Source organism: Augochlora pura, chromosome 7 (genome assembly GCF_028453695.1).
Source record: "Augochlora pura isolate Apur16 chromosome 7, APUR_v2.2.1, whole genome shotgun sequence".
NCBI classification, from domain to species: domain Eukaryota; kingdom Metazoa; phylum Arthropoda; class Insecta; order Hymenoptera; family Halictidae; genus Augochlora; species Augochlora pura.
The window spans coordinates 26,698,540-26,721,770 of NC_135778.1; the positions used below are offsets into that span (position 1 = coordinate 26,698,540).

At 43.0% G+C, this 23,231-nt stretch overlaps 1 protein-coding gene across 6 annotated transcripts in view; it reads left to right on the forward strand.

Moving 5' to 3' along the window:
* Heph (polypyrimidine tract-binding protein 1 heph) overlaps positions 1 to 23,231 on the forward strand; it is a 504,094-nt gene that overhangs the window by 395,273 nt on the left and 85,590 nt on the right. For all 6 annotated transcript variants that reach the window (XM_078187514.1, XM_078187508.1, XM_078187509.1 and 3 more), the window contains one exon: positions 13,532 to 13,681. In XM_078187514.1, the coding sequence (XP_078043640.1) occupies positions 13,532 to 13,681 (150 nt within the window). The remainder of the gene's footprint in view (positions 1 to 13,531; positions 13,682 to 23,231) is intronic.

Sequence of the window (23,231 nt, forward strand, 5' to 3'; positions counted from 1 at the left end):
CCCCCCCCCCCCCCCCCCCCCCGGCCCGGCTCGCGAGGGCAACAAACCCGGTGTATCATAAATCTCGGCGATTCCGTGGTAGCAGGCGTAACAAAAGCGGGTCAAAAGGAACGTTTCTCTCTGTCGAATCGAAATTAGGCCGGGTCCTATTTTCGGGTTCCCCGAACCGGCCCCCGGGGGCCACGAAGCCGGAATAAAAGAATCGCCGTCTGTGTTCAGCGGCGTATAATCGATCTCGGGGCGCGAGGCCGATTAATAAATTGCTTCCGTTCAATTATAGACCGTGATAAATCGATCCGTCTACAGGTAGTCGGCCGGCTCGTCACTGAGGAAATTGAGCAACACTCACACACCCACCCACCCACACACACACACACACACACGCGCGCGTACGTCCGTGGTGCACGGCGTCGTGGCGCGCGCATCCGATGCCGCATCGTCTGCATGTGCATGTGTTGCACGGGCATCAAGTTGGACGACAGAAAATTGAAAAGTTAGCCTGGACCGGGATTGATCCGCCGACACGATGTCGCCTGCGCTGCGGCTACCCTGTTTCTCCGCCGCGTGAAACTCGAGCAAACTCTCGATGGACAAAGGCTCACCTGAAGGGAATCCGGTCTGCCGCGAAGATTCGCTCGCTACTGGAAGCATCTTGCGATCGTGATCGCAACAGACTCGAATTATTTCCAAATTATATTTCCCTAAAGTATATACTTTATTCGTGTATTGATAATACTCATGTCACTTCAATCGTACATATATATATCGATTAAAGTGTTCAAAAACTGGAGCCTTTTGGAAGGGAGATTCCTGGGGGGATTCGTGGAAGCTTTTTCCTCTCCGGAAACTTTCTCCGCCGCTTCGTTCGCGAGTTATTAAAGAAAAACGCGGACCAATCGCGGTACGAGCGCCGTTAGCGCCCCACCCTCGTTATCCAATTGGTCATTTGTTTTTTCGTCAAGAACTCGTTAACGGAGCCACGGAGAAGATTCTTGCTAAGGAAAAATTTGTTTAAAATAATTCAAGGAATAAGCCTACGTCTTAATTCTCTTTAATTCTTAAACTTTGATAACAGAAGAGTCGAATTTCGTTTGGATTCGAAGGGAAGCAAATAAGGTTTACATTTAGCAGACTACTTGTGAAATCTGAGTCACGATTCCGACAAGTTGTTACAGCGATAAGTGTTAACGTTGAAGCAGCCGAGAGAGATACGCACTCGGCTAAGGATTTGACAGAGGATTCGAATCTAAGTAGCACGGGCGAAGGAGCCCCGGTCGAAAAGGAAGCCAGTAGCCCGGATGAAAAAGTTCGGTCGAAAGTTCCGCGGATAGATCGGCGGCGAAACCGGGCCGGGGCGAACAAGAGAAAGTGAAAAACGCGGGGAATAAGACAGGACGGGAAAGAGCCTTTCCCCCCTGGGGGAAAAGGGAAAATGCTGTCTCACAGTTGGCCAATGGGAATCGAAGCCACAGAAAAGCCCTTGGTGAAAACTCTCCCGGGCTGACCTTACCGCCTTTCCCTCCAATTTCCTCGTTCTTTCTCTTTTTACCGCCGACGCTAGTTCACGTGCCTCCGGCCGCACTCCATCATCCGTCAAAAAAAAGTCATGGGAAGTCGAAAAGCCGATCATGCACCACTCTCCGGCTCACGGTTCTGTCCCCCTTTCGACGACAACGCTTCTCCGACTGCTTCTCGCTCGAAGAGGTCCCCGACGATGCAATGTCCGCAATTGTTTTCTTATCGTAATACTCACCCCAACCAAATGGAATTTATTTTGTAAATAAATATATACACCGGCACGCAATTAAATCTACACGAACCAATAGCACCAATGGACAGCCGCGCTTGTTCCGATTAAAACGAGTCCGAACACGACGTAATTCGGACCACGTTCCTCGGAGATCTTTATACCGGGTGACCAAAATAACTCGATCGCTTTGAGTATATTACTTGTTATTTATATTTTGGAGGAACGCCGAAGCGATATGTTATTTGGTGATTGATCATGTTGTATTCTATAAATCTAGTAAACTTTCGTGAGAATTTTCATGACGTAAATTTAACAGTGCATCGGTGTATTTTTAATGCAAGTCCGTTGCCAGATATTTCGTCGGAACGATCTTCTCGGCGGAAGCGAGTTCCGCGGGTTGAGCCCCTGATATGCCGGGCTCCCGGGGGGACGCATGGGTGACTCCATTGGTTCGATTAATTAATTAGCACCCATTATCGAGTTTCGAGACCGAGCCGAGTCGCGTGGAACGGACGCGAGTGTGTTCTCCGCAACCCCCGAGGAACCAAGCGAGAGAGCGAGGCCGGAAACGAGAGGGGGAGCGGAGTGGGCGCAGGAACACAATTTAATTCCTCGAGTGGCATCTCTCGGAACAGGCTCTTTCCGCCCTCTTTTCCCCCTCCGCCCTCCGCCCTTCCTGTCTGTATTCTTCGGATTCCCTCGCCAACCTGGGAACCGGTAAACAATAAACTGGCCGCGTACCATTCAGTTCTTCGCCCCGCCACACGGTGAGCTGGAATCCGGAGATTCAGACATCTTTCAATGCCTCTAAAATCACTGAAACATTTCTCCCAAACAGTAAACTGCGATGGATTTGAAGAGCGAATTCTACCCTTTCCAACCACCTCTTGTAACATGATCTATGATTCTTCTTTGCCGTGTCGTGGATCAAATGCGAGGAACCTGTCCGATCGAGTAAATCCCTAACTTTCGCGAAATCAATGATATTCAAAGTTTCGTAATTTTTACAGAGAAAATACTACGGCGATGCAATTTAACTCATTTTAAAGCTTGAACTTTCTACTTTTGCTGAATATAGTTGATTTTCTGTTAAGCAATTTCTTCTATTGCTCCAGGTCGGAATCTGAGTATCATTTTGCTTAAAAATGGGGGAAATTCAAAAGTCTCTAAATTCATTGAAAAATGGTTTACGGTAATGAAACTTGCACAGATTTCAAGAACAAAGTCTCCTCCTTCTGACGAGTAGTTCAAAATGGTTATACGATTTTTTCGAGCTGTTTTACTTAATAGTAAAGTGAAGCAATTTCGCTCATGTAAAATCCTATAGTGCATTCGACATAACTTCATACGCCCCATCGCACACTTCTTATTCGCAAAAGAATAAAACGGCTCAGAGAAATGGTAGCTCAAAGTTATATAGCTCATTGGAAAGAGAAAACTTCAATATACAAATCTGTCGTAGTAACAATAACGGCAACAATTTTTTAAACTTTCTACAGACAACTAAATCTTGGTTACGAAATCTGCCAAGTTACGAGTTTCTGGTAACTGAGAAACTTCTGTCTCTGCTTCTATTAATAAACAATCGCAGGAATTTAATCAAGCCAATCAGAAATAATAAAAGCCTAGATTACGCTCGGAAAATGTGTAGATAATTTTCTACAGACAGCGCGCCACGGTAGAATTTTGATTATCCGGACAGCGCCGTTTCCCCGATCACAGGTTCTCCGCTGCATTGGTTTTCTGAAAAAATGGCGGACCGAGCCCGGGATCGCCGTCCCATTGAATTTTTCTTTTGTGGCCCGCGGCCGCGGCAAACATTTTGCAAAATAAACATGGACGATCCCCGGGAACGCTATGTTATAAGCAGCTTCGTTCGCCGGGGACCATAATGCGGGGATCGAGTTTTGTACGCATGGGAACAGCCGCGTGGCGGCAACGGTATTGTAGACTCATGGAAACACGAGCTTTAACTGGAACTGAGGTAATCCTCTTAGCCTTTGGGGTGTTTATTAATTTTTCGGGAAAATTTGATCCGTGACCGGACACGGGAAATGAAAACGGGGAGAGGCGGGGCGGTGTGAAACGCCGTTGCCGCGCGGCGGTGACGGCGATGGTTAATTCGCGCATCAACGTCTCAATCAATTAAATTTTTTTTTTTTCGTCGAAAATATTTTCCCCGTGAAAATCCGTTCTCGCGTTTCCGCGCGAACCGACGACGGCGGCGCGCGGGGATAGACGGACGACAATGGCGGAATAGGTTCGAGCCCCGTGGCTGCGCGCCGCCGCTCTGAATTCTTCACTTAGCCTCATAAACCATGAATGAACGAACCTATAAGTCGTAAACAATGGTTACCGCCCGGTACATAAGCCCCGTCAAATTATCAAGATATATATTCGCGAGGCTCTGCCAGCTCTCTCCTTGGCGAGCTGTGGCAATGCCGGCGAAGGAGGAAGGGGTGGGTCGGGGGATACCACGGGGTTGAGAAACTCCACGCAGACACTCCTCGGCCCCATTGCACCCTGGGGTCTGTATTAATGATATAATATTTCTTTGATTCACCGGAGCTTCTACGTTAACAACCCCCGTCGCCTCCTCCATCCCTCTGCCCCTCTTTGGTAGCGTCCCTCGTTTAAACGGACTCGCAGACAAAAAAACGAGAGAGAGAGAGAGAGAGAGAGAGAGAGAGAGAGAGAGAGAGAGAGATGGTAGAGATAGATCGAGAGCGAGAGAGGGAGGAAAAGAGTGAGCGAGAGAGAGAGGGAGAAATTGAAGGAGAACGAAGGGGGAGTGACAGGGTGGACGAGTTCAAACGTAGTTCCAGGAAACCCGTTTCGCATCCCTTATAGCTCGGATAAATTACATTCATGCTCCCCAGCCACCCACCGACCCCTCCTCGTCGCACCGTCATCCTCGAGCAAACAACCCCCGGTCCTCGTTCGGATCGTCGACTGGAAGACGAGATCTTGAGAGTTTATTTAAATCAGAAATAACTCCTCCTTACCCCCGCCATTAATTCCCGGCCTTGCTCCGAGACGCCGCCGGACGCTTACGTTTTCCATCAATCGTGAAAACGGAGGGCCGCCGCATTATTACCGTCGCCCACGACCCACAAATCATCGTGCCGCTTTCGAGTCCAGAATTATTTTCGTTTAATTCAATTTGCGCGAACCCGCGGAACCCTTTGTTGCTGAAAGCGTAATGGCGGCGGCTGTACGAGGACGAAAATGTTTAGTAACAATAATCAGAATAATAATAATATAAATAAGAATAATGAGAATAATAATAATAAGGATCATAATAATATTCGTAATAATAATAATAATAATAATGATCACGACAACTGGACCGTGGATTTTTATGCACAATAAAATCTGCACTCGTTGCAAGATAACAAAAGCTGCATAAATGTTTCTTGCATCATCCGTTTGTTTTATTCAGTTGGAAATAATGCGACAGTATTTTTAAATTCTTTAAATGTTGTTTTACTTTGTCCCGCCTGATTTAATCGTGTTTGTTATTTATGTGAAATCCGCAGTCATGTGACTACATGACCGTGACTACCAGTCACAGTAATGACACTGAGACGAGTATTAACCCCTTGCGCTGCAATTTATTCCGCAACTACCTTGGCTATCCTTTGTTACTAAATAAATTCCTGTGTAAGATAAAATGTTTATATCCATTACGGTGCGAGCCTTTCGACATTTTAATCCGTTATAGTTGTATGAAGTTTATAACGAACTAACAGTGATTTTTAATATACGAGATTAAGTAGAATAAACAAAATTTTATTTATTCTTAACTCTGCACTAGAAACGATTTTAATTAGCTTTTCTGACCCGTTCTATTTTATATGATTTTGTGTAGTTTATGTGTACGAAATAGAGTGTTATTATTCATATTAAAGTTACATTTTTAGCAATCTCTTAAATATGAACAAACCTGATAATGCCAATTCATTTTATGACATAATATAACATTTTTTAGTAGAACCACAGGAGTCACCATACGAGTGCAAAGGGTTAATAGATCATATTCCAAATCTTCATAACGAGTCGGCCACTATACTATAAAGGCAACGGGTTAATTGTATACAGTAACAACGTAGAATATTTGAATAATAAATAGTAAGTTAAAAAATATGTCGAGGGTATAGCAATTCCTTCGCCATAGAAATTTTCGTGACTCAATCGTCCGATCGACACGAAACTTCGCGGACGCCTCTTCACGACGACGACGGCGACGATGTTCTCCACTTGTCTTTGTCATAATTACGTCGACGTTCTTGCTAATATTTCCGCGAAGAGCAAGAAAAACAGGGAAGACAATGACGTGCGCCTCAAGAATGTACAATCACCGAAAGAATGGATGGCATGACGATAATCGTAGAGGCGTGGATATCCCTCGCGGTAACCAACCCCATTACAAGGGTGCGGGCCGCGTTTATGGGCTCGTAAATCACCACAAGGGGGTGGCATTGGGGCGATTATTATTTTGTGGATACGGTTACGTGTATAGGTACAAGGTGTTCCCAGGAATAATTTATAGGCATTCAGTCTCGTATTTTCCCGGTGCGGCACGTAAGACAAAAATCATTGCCGCGGAGACCGTGACGTCAGAAATTGCAGACCCCCGTGGCGGTAGCTAAGAGAACACATTTTTATCGAAGCTTCTCGCTAATGTCCGCTGAAATCAACTTACAAAGTTACAGCATATAAAAACGCGGGAGAATGTCTGGATTTAGGCATCGAAAAATTGGGAAATTAACCCTTTGCAGTCGAACGCTTGACTCTGAGGCAGAAATAAACTTGTTCTACTATGTTTCAAAATAATTCTTATACTATTAATATTGTTAATAATAATATACTATTAGCTACTATAAGATAGAACAGTCATTTTTTATTTACAGTTGAAATAGCTCGAGTGCAAAGGGTTAAAATGTTGGAAGCTTAACGAATGTTGCTCGAGTCACGAGGTTATGCCTAAAATACAATAATAACAATACAATAACTATTTTAGATCTATATTTAAGTGGTTTCGAGTGCAAAAGTTTAAATAAATTTTTAATTTCAACATTTATTTTTCTTACAATTCGCTACTCTTTACGGTAATAATGTTACATTGTCATATACCATCATTATTATTAAGGGTTGTTACACTGTTATATACCATTACTATTATTATTCGGGGTTGTTACACTGTCACATACCATTATTATTATTATCAAAGCTTGTCATACTATTATATACCATCATTACTATTATTAGGGCTTTTCACACTGTATGATGTCATTATTATTGTTATGAAAGCTCGTCACACTGTTATAAGCACAGTTTCCATTACTTCGACTCCCTTAGAATTTTAAGGGTCGATGTTCATCGGTGGAAGTTCGCGCTGCGCTTTCGAAACAAATGATTAAGTCGGCGTTGTATCGATGACTCCCGCGGTCGTGTGTCGGTAAACACCGTGTGTGGAAGCGGGGGCCACGGGGTGGATGCCGCGCGGGGGCTGCGGCCGTGGGGGTTGTTTACGGCGTGGCACGGGAATTCGATCCAATAACGTCTTTATGGCCGTCGTAAGGTGAATGCGGTAGCTCCGCCGCTGCCGGGATGAGAAGATTGCGGTGGGGCAAGGGCGAAAGTGTAGAAGGGGACTACGTGTGGTAATCCGGGATCACGATTCGGGTGGGAATACCGTCTGGACGCGACGGGACCTTAAGATCGAGGAAACGGCTTTTTACACGCGACCACACGCCGATCAACCCCTCGCACCACTGTACACCATCAGTCGGCACGAATCCCGCAACCGTCCACTCCTGTGGAACAATTGTCCCTCCCTTGGAAGGGTTCGTGGATGATTAAGCAGCGCCTTCCTTCGCTAACGCGGGCTTCGATCATTTCCTAGGGGACGTGTAGCGAAAAGTCGGTAATATTCTATATTTGTTTACTGGCTGGTTTATTGTGTTTCGAGGTGTTTTAATGTTTTATCTAGAGGTTCGATCTTCTTAATAATTTTTTAAAAATGGAGGGTTAAGAGTTATGAATTTGTTGAAAGGTTCCTTACGAAAGCTTCGGTAATCTCGTTCATAATTTATTAAATTATTATGGTTGGTATAATGTGAGAAGTTTATTTGTGTTGGAGGAGTTATTGTATTCTATTTGAAATTAATTTATTCTATTTAATTTAATTCATTTTAATTTATTTTAATTTACTTTTAATTTATTTTAATTTACTTTTATTTTATTTTATCTATTTTATTGTACCGTATCGTACGCGATGTATAAGTACAAAGAACATTAACAGGTCTATTTAACAATCATAGATTAGCAATCAAGTATTTGTTAAGAAATTTTTGCCGTCCATAATCTATCAAATTATTTCGACATCGTTACTTAAAAAACCATCGAAGTAAATAAGTCTACGGCAAGGTGATTTGCCCCACTTCCCAGCAGGGATAAATATTTGCAGCGCGAGTAGAATACGCGCGATAAAGTTTCCGGTAAAAATAGCTCCGAATAAAAGTTGTCGTTCGCAGCAGTAAACGTTTGATCTTCGTAGCAGCGAAAACCGTACAATGGGAAGATAAGCAAATATGAGACACGTGTATGCAGACGCGCGTGGCCAACGTATACAAATGCAACGGGAGTTTCGTAGGACAGCTCGTCCCAAAGGATCAAGGAGGAAAGCCGCTCCTGTCCTCGAGGACGCGGAAAGAGGATCTCTTTTCGTCCTCCGGCGCTCCTCCGCCGGGGCGTCTGTGTTTTCCTCCTTGTTCGCAGCTCCTTTCTGGACGCTCGATCAAAATTTATTCACGCGCGGTGAAATTCTCCGCGGACTTCCAACCGGCGGCGCTGGGAAACTGTTTCGAAAGCAGCAATGTTTCTTCGGTACACTCGTCCGGGAACTTCGTCTGCGCGGAACGGTTCTCTCCCTTCTACCACATTTTCTCTCTTTTCTTTTTTCACTAACAAGGGGGGAAGCGAACTCGAAAACACCGAGGTCCTACTGCCGTCGATTTTTAATTAATCCTCTCGCACACGGGACTCGCAGTTCGTTTCGGAAATTATTTGCCGGCGAGAGATCCACGTCTGGCGCTCTTTGATCGCGAAATTACGTCGGACGAGAGACTCCGTTCTCGACCGGATCACGACTTTACGCCGACTTCGGGAACTGTAATTATTTACGTGTTTGTAAAATTAATCGAAACGCAAGGTCTCGGCGAGTTTTTTCAATTATTTTTAATTTCAATTTAAGTTGCTTTCATTTTTGCAATCTTGCTTTCGAGACTGTAATAGTTACAGATACTGCCTCGGCTGCTGATTTGTTAACCCTTTGCAGTAGGATATCTTTCACAGTTTTATGGATTAATGTTTTTATTTCTTGTATATCTTCGTGTAATTTTGTTTATAGACTTTGATGAGAGGAGGATCAAATTTTGTTTAAATTTAGAGGAAATAAGTATTAAGAGAAATCTTCGTCACGAGTTTGATTCGTTATTATAGTGCAATGGGTAGGATTATGATGATTTTTCTGGGCAATTTTTGTACTTTGTTGTCGAGGGTGTGTTCAATAGTCATTGTGTGAAAGAAATTTTAGAATATATTACTTTGCCTTTTAAGTACAATTTAGTATACACATATATAATATATACTGTGCATAAAAAAGGCTTTTAAGAATAATACTATACAAAATTCATCATAACGCTATCCAAAACTCTAGTAACAATGATTAAATAATTCACAAATGCATTCGAATTAGTTGAAAATAATTCGCGCTAAAGGAAGCTTTACCTCGATCTACAACACCTCTTACATCAACATTTTTCGCCTTATAAAGGTTTTCTAGATAATCGAGTTACCGCGTTGCCGAGTTTCGACTGTACTCTTGGCCGGGGGTGTACGTATCCACGAAAATTCGTCGCGGCGGGTGGGAACACAGGACCCGTCTCATTTCACCTCGTTTCAACCGGGGATCCCGTGCGTGAATAGATCATTTTCACGAATATCGCAGTACGAGTTTAATCGGCAAACAATAGCACGGTCATTCGTCGATTCAGCGAGGCCCTCCTCCTCCCTCCTCCCTCCTCCCTCCTCCCCCTTTGGCAGGCCCCGCGGCGCGGCACGCGTGGGGTTGACATAAGGACATCGTATCCTCGGCAGAAATCCGCGCAGAGAATTTCCCTCCATTTGGACGAAAACCCAATTGCGCGGTTCTATGCGTCATTAGCGCTGGAAACGGAGTTAACGCCGTTATATTCAGGACGGTCGGTCCGGCCGCGACATTATTCCGGCTTCTGTGTGCGTGCGTTTTCGCGTTTCCCCACGCCTACGCTCGAATTTTCCATCCTGCACCGATTTCCGCTCGTTCGTGTACGCTTCTCCCGTTCTCGCTCGGCGTTGCGCGCGCGTTGCGACGTCTCTCTCTCTCTCTCTCTCTCTCTCTCTCTCTCTCTCTCTCTCTTTCTGTCTCTGTGTGCTTGCGTGTGTCGCGTTTGGTCGTGGGCGCAAGGTGGCGCGACCCGACCCCTGCAGAATGATGACCCCCCATGGAAATGCGAATGAATGATCGTTCGTCCCGTCAAACTCGATTTCCGCAAACAAACTACACGTTTTTCGGCGGCCGTTCACGCTCCCGGCGAAATTTCGATCCCGAACTAATGAAGCCCCTTCTGATCCGCGTTTTTGCCAAACGACGGAATGATTTTTCTTCCGAGCGGTTCGGCGAACCTGCTGTTATCATTGGGATTACATCGACGAACGAAGATCGTGCTGTCGATTTTTTAACGTGCTAACACTTTGTGCTACGATCTCTTTTATAGCACTAAGCTGATTAGCACTGCTGTATTGTTAATAATTTTGCTTGAAGAATTATGCAATTTTTGATTCTCCTATGATCTCAGCTATAGTTATTTATGGATTTTAGTAACAGAAGAATCAAATTTTGTTTCTACTTTTTTGGGAGATATATCAAATTCACGTTGTCGAAGTGCAAATTCCAAGCTCCTTTGATCTTCGGAAATCCCGTGTTTTAATAATATTTGTCAAAATTGTTTTTTTGTAATGAGAAATAATAATTTGGCATGTTTTTTTGATAATCCTCGAATTAGTTAAAATTTATTTAGATAGAAGAGTATAATTTTTTATATCGAATTCGGTATTCTCTTCTTGCTTAAGATAATTTCATAATGAATGAAATATCTATGAGGTATTTATTGAATTAATATAACAATGAAGTATTTACTGTATTCCATGTAATTTTACACCTATTTAAGGAACTTGTTAAATATTATATTTATCTTGTAATTTCTTCGTGGAAGCCTTTAATTAATCTTCGAAAATGCTGCAAGTAGAAAGTAAAAATATTTGATATATGATTCGATTGTATTTTAGAAATGACCTATGCCCATTTCTAAAAACATATAATTTTATTCCAGTGAAGCCACTAGAACGCAATAACCTATAGAAGCCCTAAAACATGTTATCAGTTATCAATATTTCTTAATTTATTTGAACACAAAATCCTCGGCTATTTAGTCTTTAAAATATACATATACAAATAAATAATTTACATATACATATAGAAATCAATAATCTACATAAATGCTCTGTATGAATGCTGTGTCCGACATGGATACTAAAAAATAGACAATCTACCCTTCCTCATAAATAAATATGTATACAAATATAATTCTTACATAAAAATATAACTCTTTCTCGTCCAATAAATCACATGTGACTCATATTCCTTCCTCAATCGTCCAATTAAATTTGCTTGAAGTTTCTCTGGAAGCTCGTCCCATGGTTCAGATAAATGCATAAATATCCACAGACAATTAATAATAAAATAATTCCGACACTGAACCGCCACTCCTGCGTTCTGCAGCGCAGATCTTTTGTCGGAAAGTTCCCGGAGGAGCAAATGTTCTTTATGAAATTCCTTTTCGACCGCCTTAAGTGTTCAACCCCTTCGGGTTCTGTCGTTCTTTGTAAACACGAGCGCAGCTAACCCCCCGATATTTTGGAATCTTTTGTACCGGCACCCTCCGCCCCTCCCGAAAACACCCCGTTCCGTTTCTATTTCTTGTTTCTTCAAAGGGATGGAATCGGGGGGGGGGGGGGGGTGGAGAACGGGGCTGCGGAGGGGCAGCGAGCTCTGGTGGCCAAATAATAAGCCATTGAATCGGTAAATATGAGACGCGAGAAATTGCCCCGGCACCAGTCACCGCGCGCGACGTTCTACCCTTAAAGCAATATTGATTCGAACTGAAAAAAGAAATATGGCGCGGGGGTGAGCGTGGCGGGCCGGGATGGGGGAGGAAGTGGATCAGAGGCACGATGCAGATGCAACGTTGCCTTTCTCCGGCCGTCGCGGCGCGCCGATTCGAATGGATCACGGTGAATATATAGGTACACGGAAGAAATTCTGGGCGCGGGCGAGACCGATGGCGATGCTGAATTTTTTACTCGATCGCATGTTGCCGAATTAGATACTTCTACGCCTTCACTAATTATTTTCTCGATTATTTTTGTAATTATTCCATAAATTTATAATTCCTGCGGCAGCTTCTTTCAGCAATTTCTGTCTTCTTATTATTCCGTCGTCTTGCTCGTTTCGTGGTCGCATTTCGGCGGTCGGAAATTTATCGAAAAATTCGGACGAAAGAATATGCATAATTTCGTGAATTCGCGATGCTGAAATTTAGGATTTTTTTTTCAACAAACCAGACGAAGTATCTCAACGAAACTTTTCACAGTTGTTTATGCATATTTTGTCCATATCCACGATTTTTCTCGCAAGCATATCTGGCATAATTAAAAACTTCGTGTTATCCTAATTGAGCCCTGAAAGTCGCTATGGAATTCTACCCGATGTACATCGTTTTGTGAATTCGCGATGATGAACTTTGGAAATTCTTTTTAAACGAACCAGACGAAGTATCTCAGCGAAACTTTTCACAGTTGTTTATGCATATTTAGTCCATATCCACGAATTTTTTCGCGACCATATCTGGCATAATTAGAAACTTCTACTTATCCTGATTTACATCGTTTTGTGAATTTGCGATGGGGAACTTTTTTTTTTAACAAACCAGACGAAGTATCCCAACGATACTTTCCACAGTTGTTAATGCATGCTTAATCTACGACCATGAATTTTTTCGCGAGCGTAGGTTGCGCAGTTTCGCCGAAAAAAATTCGCGAAGTGGCGGCACTGCGTCGAGGGTTGGTTGAAATGCGGAGTGTTTGAAGATTTGCTTAAATTAGTCAAATACTTGATGAATATCTTCGTGGGGCGTAGTATCGCGCACAAGATTTACACATTACCGTGGAAAATATTGCGAGAGGTCGGCCGGAGAACCTCCGGGTACGCGGGAACTCAATTACAGAGATAATTCTGTATTAATATTTGGATTCCGTGATAGCCGGTACGCGAAGAAGCTCGTCGGGTGCACGGGGCGTCGTTTGCATTTCAAAAAGTCCCCGAACCGTTTCGGAAGTTAAAATCATTTCGAGCAACATTGCCACTCGATACGATTCGACCAATTTTTTCCAATTAGAACTCGAACGGCAGAGCGGACATTTTAATCGGACGACAGCCAGGCGGTCGAAAAATTTCGAAACTACTTTTCCGGGGAATGATGTCGGCAAACGTCGTCCGTCATGCGCCGCGTCGGAATAATTCTTTTTTGCGAGCGTGCACGTACCAGCGTCATGCTTGTCAAAACCTGATTTTATTCGGTAGCCAACCGACCGTAACAACCTTCCTTTTTGTTGCAGGCGTTTTTGGAACTGGCGGATGAGAATTCTGCAGCAACGATGGTGGGTTACTACGGCACTTGCATCGCCCAGCTCCGTGGCAGAATAGTCTACGTCCAATTCAGCAATCACCGGGAGCTCAAAACGGATCAAACGCACGCCAATAATGCGGTAAGTCGATCAAATGTGATATTTCATCGCGAAAACTACTTGGAAGCTAATTAAACCAACGGAGAAACGTTTCAGGAGTTTGCCGAGGTTTCTGCAAACTTGAATTCTACGAAAAAGTCTTGTACAATCTTGAACACACGCTTCATGCATCAATTATTCCATGAAATGATGCTAATCGAGACTATACTCAATAAAATTTCACTAATCAAGTTCTCAGAAAATATATCACTAAATTATGAACGTTTGTGCAAACCTAAGTGACTCGGAACAATGTTTTAACATTCTCTTTCATCAGTGCTTTTATATAATTATATGAATCAAAACTTTGCTCGATGAAACTTCTCTAATGAACTCCCAGCAAAATATATCAAAGGTTTGTGCAAACTTAAATGTCGTTGAAAGGTTTAAAACAGTTCGTTCCGTAAATTCCTGCGCGACACGAACCGCGCCGAAACATTCTATGAAACATTACGGGTCGAATTACATTTTCATACGCGAACCCGCTGCCGGTTTGCGAGCGTTTGCGCAAAGCCCCGAGTCACGCGAAAAAATTCGGCAAAATTTCTCCGGCCGGCGCTCGCTCGAAACGAATCGGGAAAGGAACTTTTCCCGATACATGCCGCGACTGCATGCCGCCGTTCGAAAAAATTCAAATAACCGAAAAAAAACAGGCCCATTGTCGACCGTGAGTGATTGTTGTGGTCGTGGGAACTTCGGGCGGGGATTTTTCGCGGCGGCCGCGGGGGAGGGGTAACGGGATCCCGGTATTAGAATCCGAGGCCGAGGGGGAATTTCAGTTCTACAATTATGCGGGCGCGCACCACCCGAAAAAAGGTGCGTGGACAGAGGAGAGCGGCGGGGGTCGGGGGTGGAGCAATCTGTTCGTAACTGAATACCATGTTAACATCAAAGAAAGAGAGCCTGTCGGACGGGTTGCGTTCCTTGGGTTACGTTTTCCAGCGATATCGTTTTTTCTACGCTTCCGCGCTGAAATTAGTATTAAAACAAAACGAGAAGGGGGAGGGGGATAGGAGGTCGGCGCGGCGGTGATAGAGGTGGAAGAGAAAATGGCGGGCGGGTAGTTCCTTGTAACTAAGGGAGCCGTGGTTTCTACGTCTACTGCCGGGGGTTGAATATATGAAAACCAAGCGGCGCGGTAATTTTCAGTCGCGGCCGCTAAAGAAAGCAGGTCCGCGCGCTCTTTGGATCCGCGCGTGAATCCCGGAGTTCGCTCTTCCATATTCAGTTATTGCGGAGCAGTTCGCGCAATTACTTTTTAACGAGTGGCTTGCCGTACCCTTAATATTTTCATAATTTCGCTCCGCGGGGACCGGCCGCGCGCGCTCTCGCTTCCTTTTTTTCTTTCTTTCTCGCGCACAAAAGCGCCGCGGTTAACTTTTACCCGGCCTGCTCCTTACCTGCGGGGGTCCCGGCGAATTCTAAACGATATTTTATAGGCGCACTTTGTCTTCCTGATCGCCCGTCCGCTTCTTTCTCCCTCCGTGGTTTTTGAGACGTTTTCGAGGCAGGGTAGTATCTTCAAATTTGGAAGTTTTTCCTGCCTAGATCGCAAGAGTTAGGCGAATGATCCTTAGGTAGACCAATTCTGTAGATTCTCGTAAGTATAATAGTATATATTTTTGCAACATTATGCCCAATTGAATATTTCTAAACAATTTCTAAAGAGAAGCAGTTCCGCCGAATTTAATATTCATGGGAGAATATATTAACAATTTTGAGAATTTTTCCTGTATCGACCGTAAAAGTTAGGCGAATGATCCTTACGTATATCAATTCCTTAGACTCTCCCAAGTAAAATAATATACTTTTTTGTAACATTATGCAGAGTTGAATATTTTTAAGCAATTTTTAAAGAGAACCAGTTCCGACGAACTTACTATTCATCTTGAAAATTTTGCTGAAAAAATAAACGGATCTGGGAATTCGCGTTGAAAATGGCGGAAGGGTTGGCGAACCCTTTTAGCAGCCAGGTCAAGTCAATAAACACTGGGACGTGGATTCTCCATTATAATTAATGCGTCCATAACTTATGAACAATCCCCGGGGAGAGAGTCCATCTTCTCGGTGGTGTCCTGTCTCCGCGATATCCCCCCGCACAGGTGACACTGTCCGTCATATGAGGTGTCTTTGTAGGTGTTTAGGTGTCCGCCGCACGTGTCCCTGCGCTTGTCATTCGCTCCGCTACTTGACACGTCTTAGTCAGGAGCTCTGCGTCCTTTATACATCGTAAAACAGTCTTAAAATTATTTTCTAAAATTGACTTACAATTTAAGTAATTTACATATATTATAGAAATTACGTCCATATAATTTACGCAATAATCATTTCCTTATTCAATCATCAGACTTATAAAAATGCTGATTGTCGAATATATTTTCATTTCGAACAGGTTTTATAAAATTATTATCAAAGATTGTTCTATAATTCATACAATTAATATAATTCTAAAAATTACAAAACGACTTTAGAATGTAATTTTGGAGAACCAGTCTAGAATTAAAATAAATTCAGCGATTAGACTTTTCATGAATCTGATAATTGGCAACCGGGTGAGAAAATGGTAGATCATAAATTACAAAAATTCCACAAGTTCTATAAACTTTGAAAACATATAAAAGAATTTTAAAAAATAATTTTAGAGAGCGTGGAAGTAAAATGTATTCTACAATTACTTTTATAAACCCGGTAATTGTCGATCGCTCGAGGAAATGATTGTCCAATAAATTACGTACGTGATCTGTACAGCGTACATTATTTATTTATAGAGCATTGAAAAATTGTGGGAGCGTTCCAATTGTTATGAAGAGATAACAGTGGCGACGTGACGTTTAACGTTGAAGATTGATGGGACAGGCGTTGATCGGTCCAAGCGAGCGAAATAAATTTCGGTCAATTGTCGACGCGCCTGTTTTCCAGCACGTTTGCGGTTCCCACCTTTCTCCGATAGCAGCGATTTGTTAACAAAATACCGCTCTCGAAAGTCGCTTTAATTCTCCGGTTCAAACGTTCCCGGCGTAAATTGCACTACTGTGCACTCGATTTACGCACAAGTTTGTCGCGATACAATTCCAACCGGCGACGTGTAAACGCTCTCCTCGTTGACTTCATGTTTCACCTGTTTTCCATCGCCTCCCCACGGTTTTTGTTGCGCTCACCATTTCCACGCGGCTCGCAAACATTAACGAATAATCAGGGGGACCGTTTTCTCTCCAGCGCCACGCGTCTAGTAGTATAAGACAGCCATAGATCGGACGCGCGCGTAACGCGACGCCACCGAGCATTGAAAATCACTGACGCGGCTTTCTATACCTCAGCGACGAGATTAAATATAATTATATCTTTGGCTACTTTTACTATACTATATATATGTATATATATGTACAGTGTATAGCAAAATCGAGTTGTAATTAAATATTTCTTTTTTCAAATCGACGCTTTTTTCAAGCGACGATGACTGGATAAATTCACGCGTCCGCGGTAATGCTGTAAAAGTAATTAATTAATTAATTAACATAATTATCGAATAAAGAACGTATTAACTTCGTACGACAGTTTCAAAAGATTCGCATTGTTTAATCGCATCACAAATCTCTGTACGCTGCCTTTTGTAATCGCGTGCAACGCGTTCTTCGCGAATTAATTATTTCGTTCGATTAATTAATACAGTTTTACAGCGTTCTGGTACGCGCGCCCGTGAATTTATCCAATCATTGTCGGGCTTACGGAAAGAAGGAACTGTTTGATTATGGCTGTGAATTAATGACCGTCTGCCGGGGATTAGCGATTTATTACGAACATCGGCGCGCGGGTATAAAATGGACGGAATTGTTCGAGCGTCGATTTTAAAAAGACGGTATTTTAAAATACGCTCTTTGTGCGTAGGAAAATTCTAGTTGAAAGGGGGATTTTAATTGGCGAGCGGGCCCGATAATAGTAATCGATAGGATTCGCGCGGCGGCTTAAAAATGTAACGCGAGCCCCGGGACACGGAGGACAGGGGGAATTAGTTCGCGATGAAATACACCGGCGATTTCCGCGACGATACCTCCCGATATTTATTTCTATTGTTTTTCATCGCGGGCGTATCGAAGCGAAAGAAACGGGCGTCGAAACTTTTTATGACAGTCGACGCGCCCCCCCCCCCCCCCCTCTCTCTCTCTTTCTCTCGCAACCGACCCCATCCGCCGCCGGCCGCCTCCACCCTCCCCGCTATAAAGTGGAGAGAAATTACTTATTAATTGCGAAACTTCCCGGGGCCGCGGTTCTCGCTGGAACGGAACCAAGAGAAATACGAGTTTCCGGTGTATCCATCCCCCGCGCCTTCTTCCTCCCATCTTTTTCCCCATCTTTTCTTCGCCCGTGCCCCATCCACTCTTGCCCCTTTTTTTTCCTCCGAAAAACAATGAAAATAGTTTTAATCCACTTTACGACCGGATACTTTGGCAACAATGGTTTTGTTTACCGGGCCGGATAAACCAGCGGAAAGTGTTAACTTTCCGAAAAGAGGCGGGAACGACGATATACCGTCGCTTTAAAGCCGCGACGAATTTGGTTCGACGGTGTTTGAAGTGACAATGCGACGGTGACATTGACACGAGGGAGCTTGATTGGGTAGGAACGCTGTGGCTCGTGGTAATATTCAATTGTCTCATCTGTTTGGTTGCAGGAATAGTTTGGATAATAGAGAGTTGTTGTTCAACTTTTCCTAAATAGCGAGATAAGAAGACACGTTCGCGTGAAAGTGAATTCTCCTGGACTCGTATGATAAAGATAAGAGCGAAAAGTATTGTACTGTATTGTGAGGTAATAGATCAGATTTGAAGACGTTTGATGACGTTTCAAGCTGTTTGAAGACGTTTGGAGACGTTTGTATGAAGTTCGACGATGTTCCAAGACCGTGTTGAGTTTTTCAAATTTATATTTTGTTGGAAGGAACAAGAACAATGTGGAGCATTGTTGAAATGTAGAAATGTCACTTTCCAGTCGACGATTAATCAGAAAAATTCATCGGGATGGCTTTGGCAGATTTGAGAATATCTGAAGACGTTTGAAACTGTTTGAAAAAGTTTATTTAAAGTTCGATGACGTTCGAAACTGCGTTGAATTTTCCTAAAATATAGAATTCGTTTGAAAGGACAAGATCTGGGGCAGATTTGAGTATATCTAAAAATGTTTGAAACTGCTTGAAGGCGTTTGTTTAAAGTTCGACGTTGTTCAATGACTACGCTGAATTTTCTTAACATGTAAAGTTCGTCGAAATGGTCGTGAACAATATGAAGCATTGTGGAAATGTGGAAACGTTACTTTCCAGTCGACGATTAATCGGGAAAATTCATCGGGATGGCTTAGCCCGAGCAGATTTGCATGGAAGTTGCAGAAGTCGCGCCGCGGCGGCCGGATCGATCGGAAACGTGGTTATCATTAATAAACGGTATCCAGCCCGGAGTCTCGTGTTTCCCGATGGCGGATAGGGTCTCCAGAGGAGGCTCGGGAGTTGTCAAACTGCTCTTTCCTGCCGGGTGATCCGGCAACTTCCCGGAAACGGACACCGATTCCGTGGGGAGTCGCAAAGTTTCGGAGTCACGAGAGAGAGAGAGAGAGAGAGAGAGAGAGAGAGAGAGAGAGAGAGCGACAGTGGGCGAGGGAAAATAATAAATAACGGACGGAGTGAATGGTCGAACCTTGCCTTCGTTTTGTAACACGACAATGGAACTTTGCTCTATGACCTGCGAAAAATATTTAACACCCGGTATACAATTCATATATTCAATGTTCCATCATTATCTTCTATTTGCCATTCATATTTAATTGTTATTTTGTAGTTATTCTTTCTTATTACTTTTTACTTACTATTTCTATTTACTTGCTATTATCTTCTATTTATTATTTTCTACTCATCATTTCTATTTACTTGTCATTATCTTCTATTTATTATTTTCTACTTGTCATTTCTATTTACTTGCTATTATATTTCAGTTATTATTTATTAACTTATTATTATGTTTTACTCATTATTTATTGATTCAAAAGAAAGAAATAATATCCAGAACAGATGTGTTCTTCACAGGCTCGTCATAGTATCCATTAATGATCGCGACCTACCAGGAACACATTTCCCATCGATTACAAAAGTAATCGCAAAATAGTGGAAGGTGATCGTCGTACACGATTAACAACAAAAATTCCAGCGAAGATGTTTTCGCTCGCGACGCCTCGATTTTCCAACGGACTTTTCAATCCCGGTATCCCCGGGTGTTCGACTGGACAGTTAAGTTGGTCAGCGATTTTAGATCGCCCGGCTCTCTCCGCGTCCTCGGAATTAAATGCAGTCACGCGTGGATAAACCCCGAAGAATTTCCCAGAAACACTTTTCCCTCCGTCGGACACCGTTCGCGCGGAAATTTTCCCCGACCATTTTCCGTACGTAAAGTGCGACGAAAGAATAAAAGCGAACTCGGCCAAGGGTGACCACCGTCCTCCGAGATTCCGCGTGATCAGTGGAACGTTCCAACACTCCATAGTCCTCCGCATCGCATATCCATATTTCGCATAATCGCGTCTCACGATCCGCCGTCCATGAGAATTCAGGACTCAACGGCGTTTCCCCGTTTAATCCTTTATGGGCTGAATTTTTTTTCTTAAATGTCTATCTACAGGCAACTTGCTAGGCATTTACTTTGATATTTTAATTCGATGGAGCCTGTCAGTCGTCATCGATATTGATATTAATTATCTCAGAGAATTTATAGGATAATTAACCCCCTGACATATAGTGAAGTTTGAGAGATATCATTCATTTCATGGGTCATCGTAGACTTTGACGTCTCCGTGACGTCAAGAACCCTCTTCGAAATTAAATGGCATTCTACAGTCGCGTCGACGCGCAATTTATTTGTATGTCAAGGGGTTAAGACGTATACGGCATCCTGTAAGAAAACTAAAATTATTTGGTAAACTGTCGACATAGTAGACTTGTGACTTGAAAGTTACACAGACCCATAGAGGGTTGACTCATTATCGCCGCGATTTTCCACAGAGAACTCTGCAAACATTTTGGCACACGTGTATCCCGGGTCCCAGCAATGTTGTCGATCTTTTTTCCTGTGAATTTTATATATTCAGGCAAAATGGGGAAATGGACCAAAAACCAATAATCGGATTTTTCGCTGTATCTACCATCCCGATCGCGGTGGCTGGGCGAAACTTGCCACGGAATATATTTGCCTCGCGCGCCGTCCAATGGCCGATGGTTGGTTGAATTTGGTTCCACCGGTATTTCGAAGATTTATTTTTTTGAAGGAACGGTAGTGCGAGGCGGTCACGTGGGCCGTTCCCTTCTCTCACCCGCCGGCCAAAATTCAATTGATACTCGGATGCTGTACAACGGACCCTGGCATGTTTACAGTAACATTGTTCGAAATATTATTCCGTATAATACGGTGTTTTGTTTCGTAATTATTTCCATCCCACTTTCGAAATGACGTAGCTTCGAGTATTGTTTTAAATAACACGCGCTATTGTGTTTCATAATTATTTCCACGGCTGTGATTATTTTTGAAATAATATTATTTCCGATATTATTATTTTAAGTAACATATTATTTTACTCTGCAATTATTCTTTAATAATGATTTCAGATGATTCTCAAATGATTCGTGGAATTTATACGGTGATCTAATTATTATCCCCGTGTCTGGTTTATTCTAACATTTTGTCTGACATTTTTGCGATGTAAAAAAGATCGATCCGTTGATGTTAAATAAAACACTCGTATTCGAGGTAAATAACGAAAGAATTAATCATTCGAAATTGCTGTTGTTTAAAATGAATGGATGTTGTTTGTATTCTGAAATAACAGCTCTGCCACGATTGCATACAATGCGTGTACTGTAACGATTTTTTACTGCCGTAATAATAGTAATATGAATTGTTACTGTTGTTATTGAGTTAATATATACAAATATCCGGGCTACCAAAATAATAATATATTGTGTATTATTACCATTATTAACTAAAAAATGTGAAAAAAGAAATGATCATCCTATATTCACTAATTCTTTATGAAAAAGAATTGTTCAGAAGGTCAATCGCTGTATGCAGCAACTGTACAGATTGCCCTATTCGACAAACGTTTGTAATTGCAAAACGTATTACATTTCGACCAGGTTTTCATGAAAAAAAGGAGGCCGCCGCGCGTCATAGCGGCGGCGTCAGTTTAGCGTCAGTTTCCGATCGATTTGTCGAAGATTTGTTCGCGGAGAAGCGGGTGGATAAGGTTCTCCTCGGTGCAGGCGCATTTTAACGGGCCGGATAAAGATGGTTCGGCTCGGTAGCGCGAAACCAGCCCTCGGAGAGGTCGAATGATTTCTCGCTGAACATTCTGGCTGACAAACGACGCCGAAAAAGCAATCGCCGTGAAAGCTTCGGCGATACTTGCATGCACGTGCGCCGCGCTCTGCTTTGCGTCTTCTGTACGCGGCACGTGTTGGGGAATTCTTGCAACGCCGGCCGTGCTCTTGGAACACACCGTGGAAGTCCGTGGGTGTCGCAACGCGCCGGTCTAATGACAACGATTTCACGGGGGCGTGCATACGGACGACGAACTGAACTACGGAGATCCGTGGTTGAACCATCGAAACGCTGCGCGACCCACGATCTCGTTCGAGAGGATTCGAGTAATCCAAACACTCTTGCCAATTTTATTATTTCAGTCTGTTTTGCCGTTTAATCGCAGACCAACTTCTTATTTATTCATTATTTAGTAGAAGTTTTAGTTAGTTTTATTTACTCATTTTGTTTGGGCGGATTTCTCGGTAAGGATTTACGCGAAAGATAAGGTAGCATGAATGAGTTGTTCACCCTTTGTACTCGACGCCATTTTAACTCGAAATTCAAAGTAGATTTGGTTACGGTATTTCCATTTAACATAACGTATTATATATAACAATTATATTTTGAACAGTTCTTTAAAGATAAATGTAATCTAGAAATTGATTCAAAACTTCATATAATAATTTCAATTCCTGACAGTCGCTACTCGAGGTCAAAGGGTTAATTATACGAGAAATAACAGTACGAGACTTCTCGATACCTTTAGTCCAATGAAAATATAATTTCTTAAATAAAGCTGTACTTCGTTTTTCACGAAAATCGACTTCTGACGATGGCAAGAGGTCGCATCTTACGCGAAGGGCGTAAACTTCCCGTTGAATTATTTTCAAAGCGGTCGGCCCCCGTACGCAAGGCAAGCTTGGTAATTTCAATTACATAAATGCGCAAATAAGAGCAGCACCGGGACGGTGAAGTTCATCCACGGATTACCATTTATATTCGGCGCAAGACGCAGCCGAATTTCCGTGAAGTTACAATCTGATGAAACTTCGATGAAACAGTCGGATAGTGGGCGGTGCCGAATGCCGCATCGAAACATCTTCCCCCCGTGCCCGCTCCGCTAGATTCGAAGGCATTAAAACACGCCTGGTGGCTGATTTCAATCCCTGATTCATGTTTCATTAAGGAACGCCACTAAT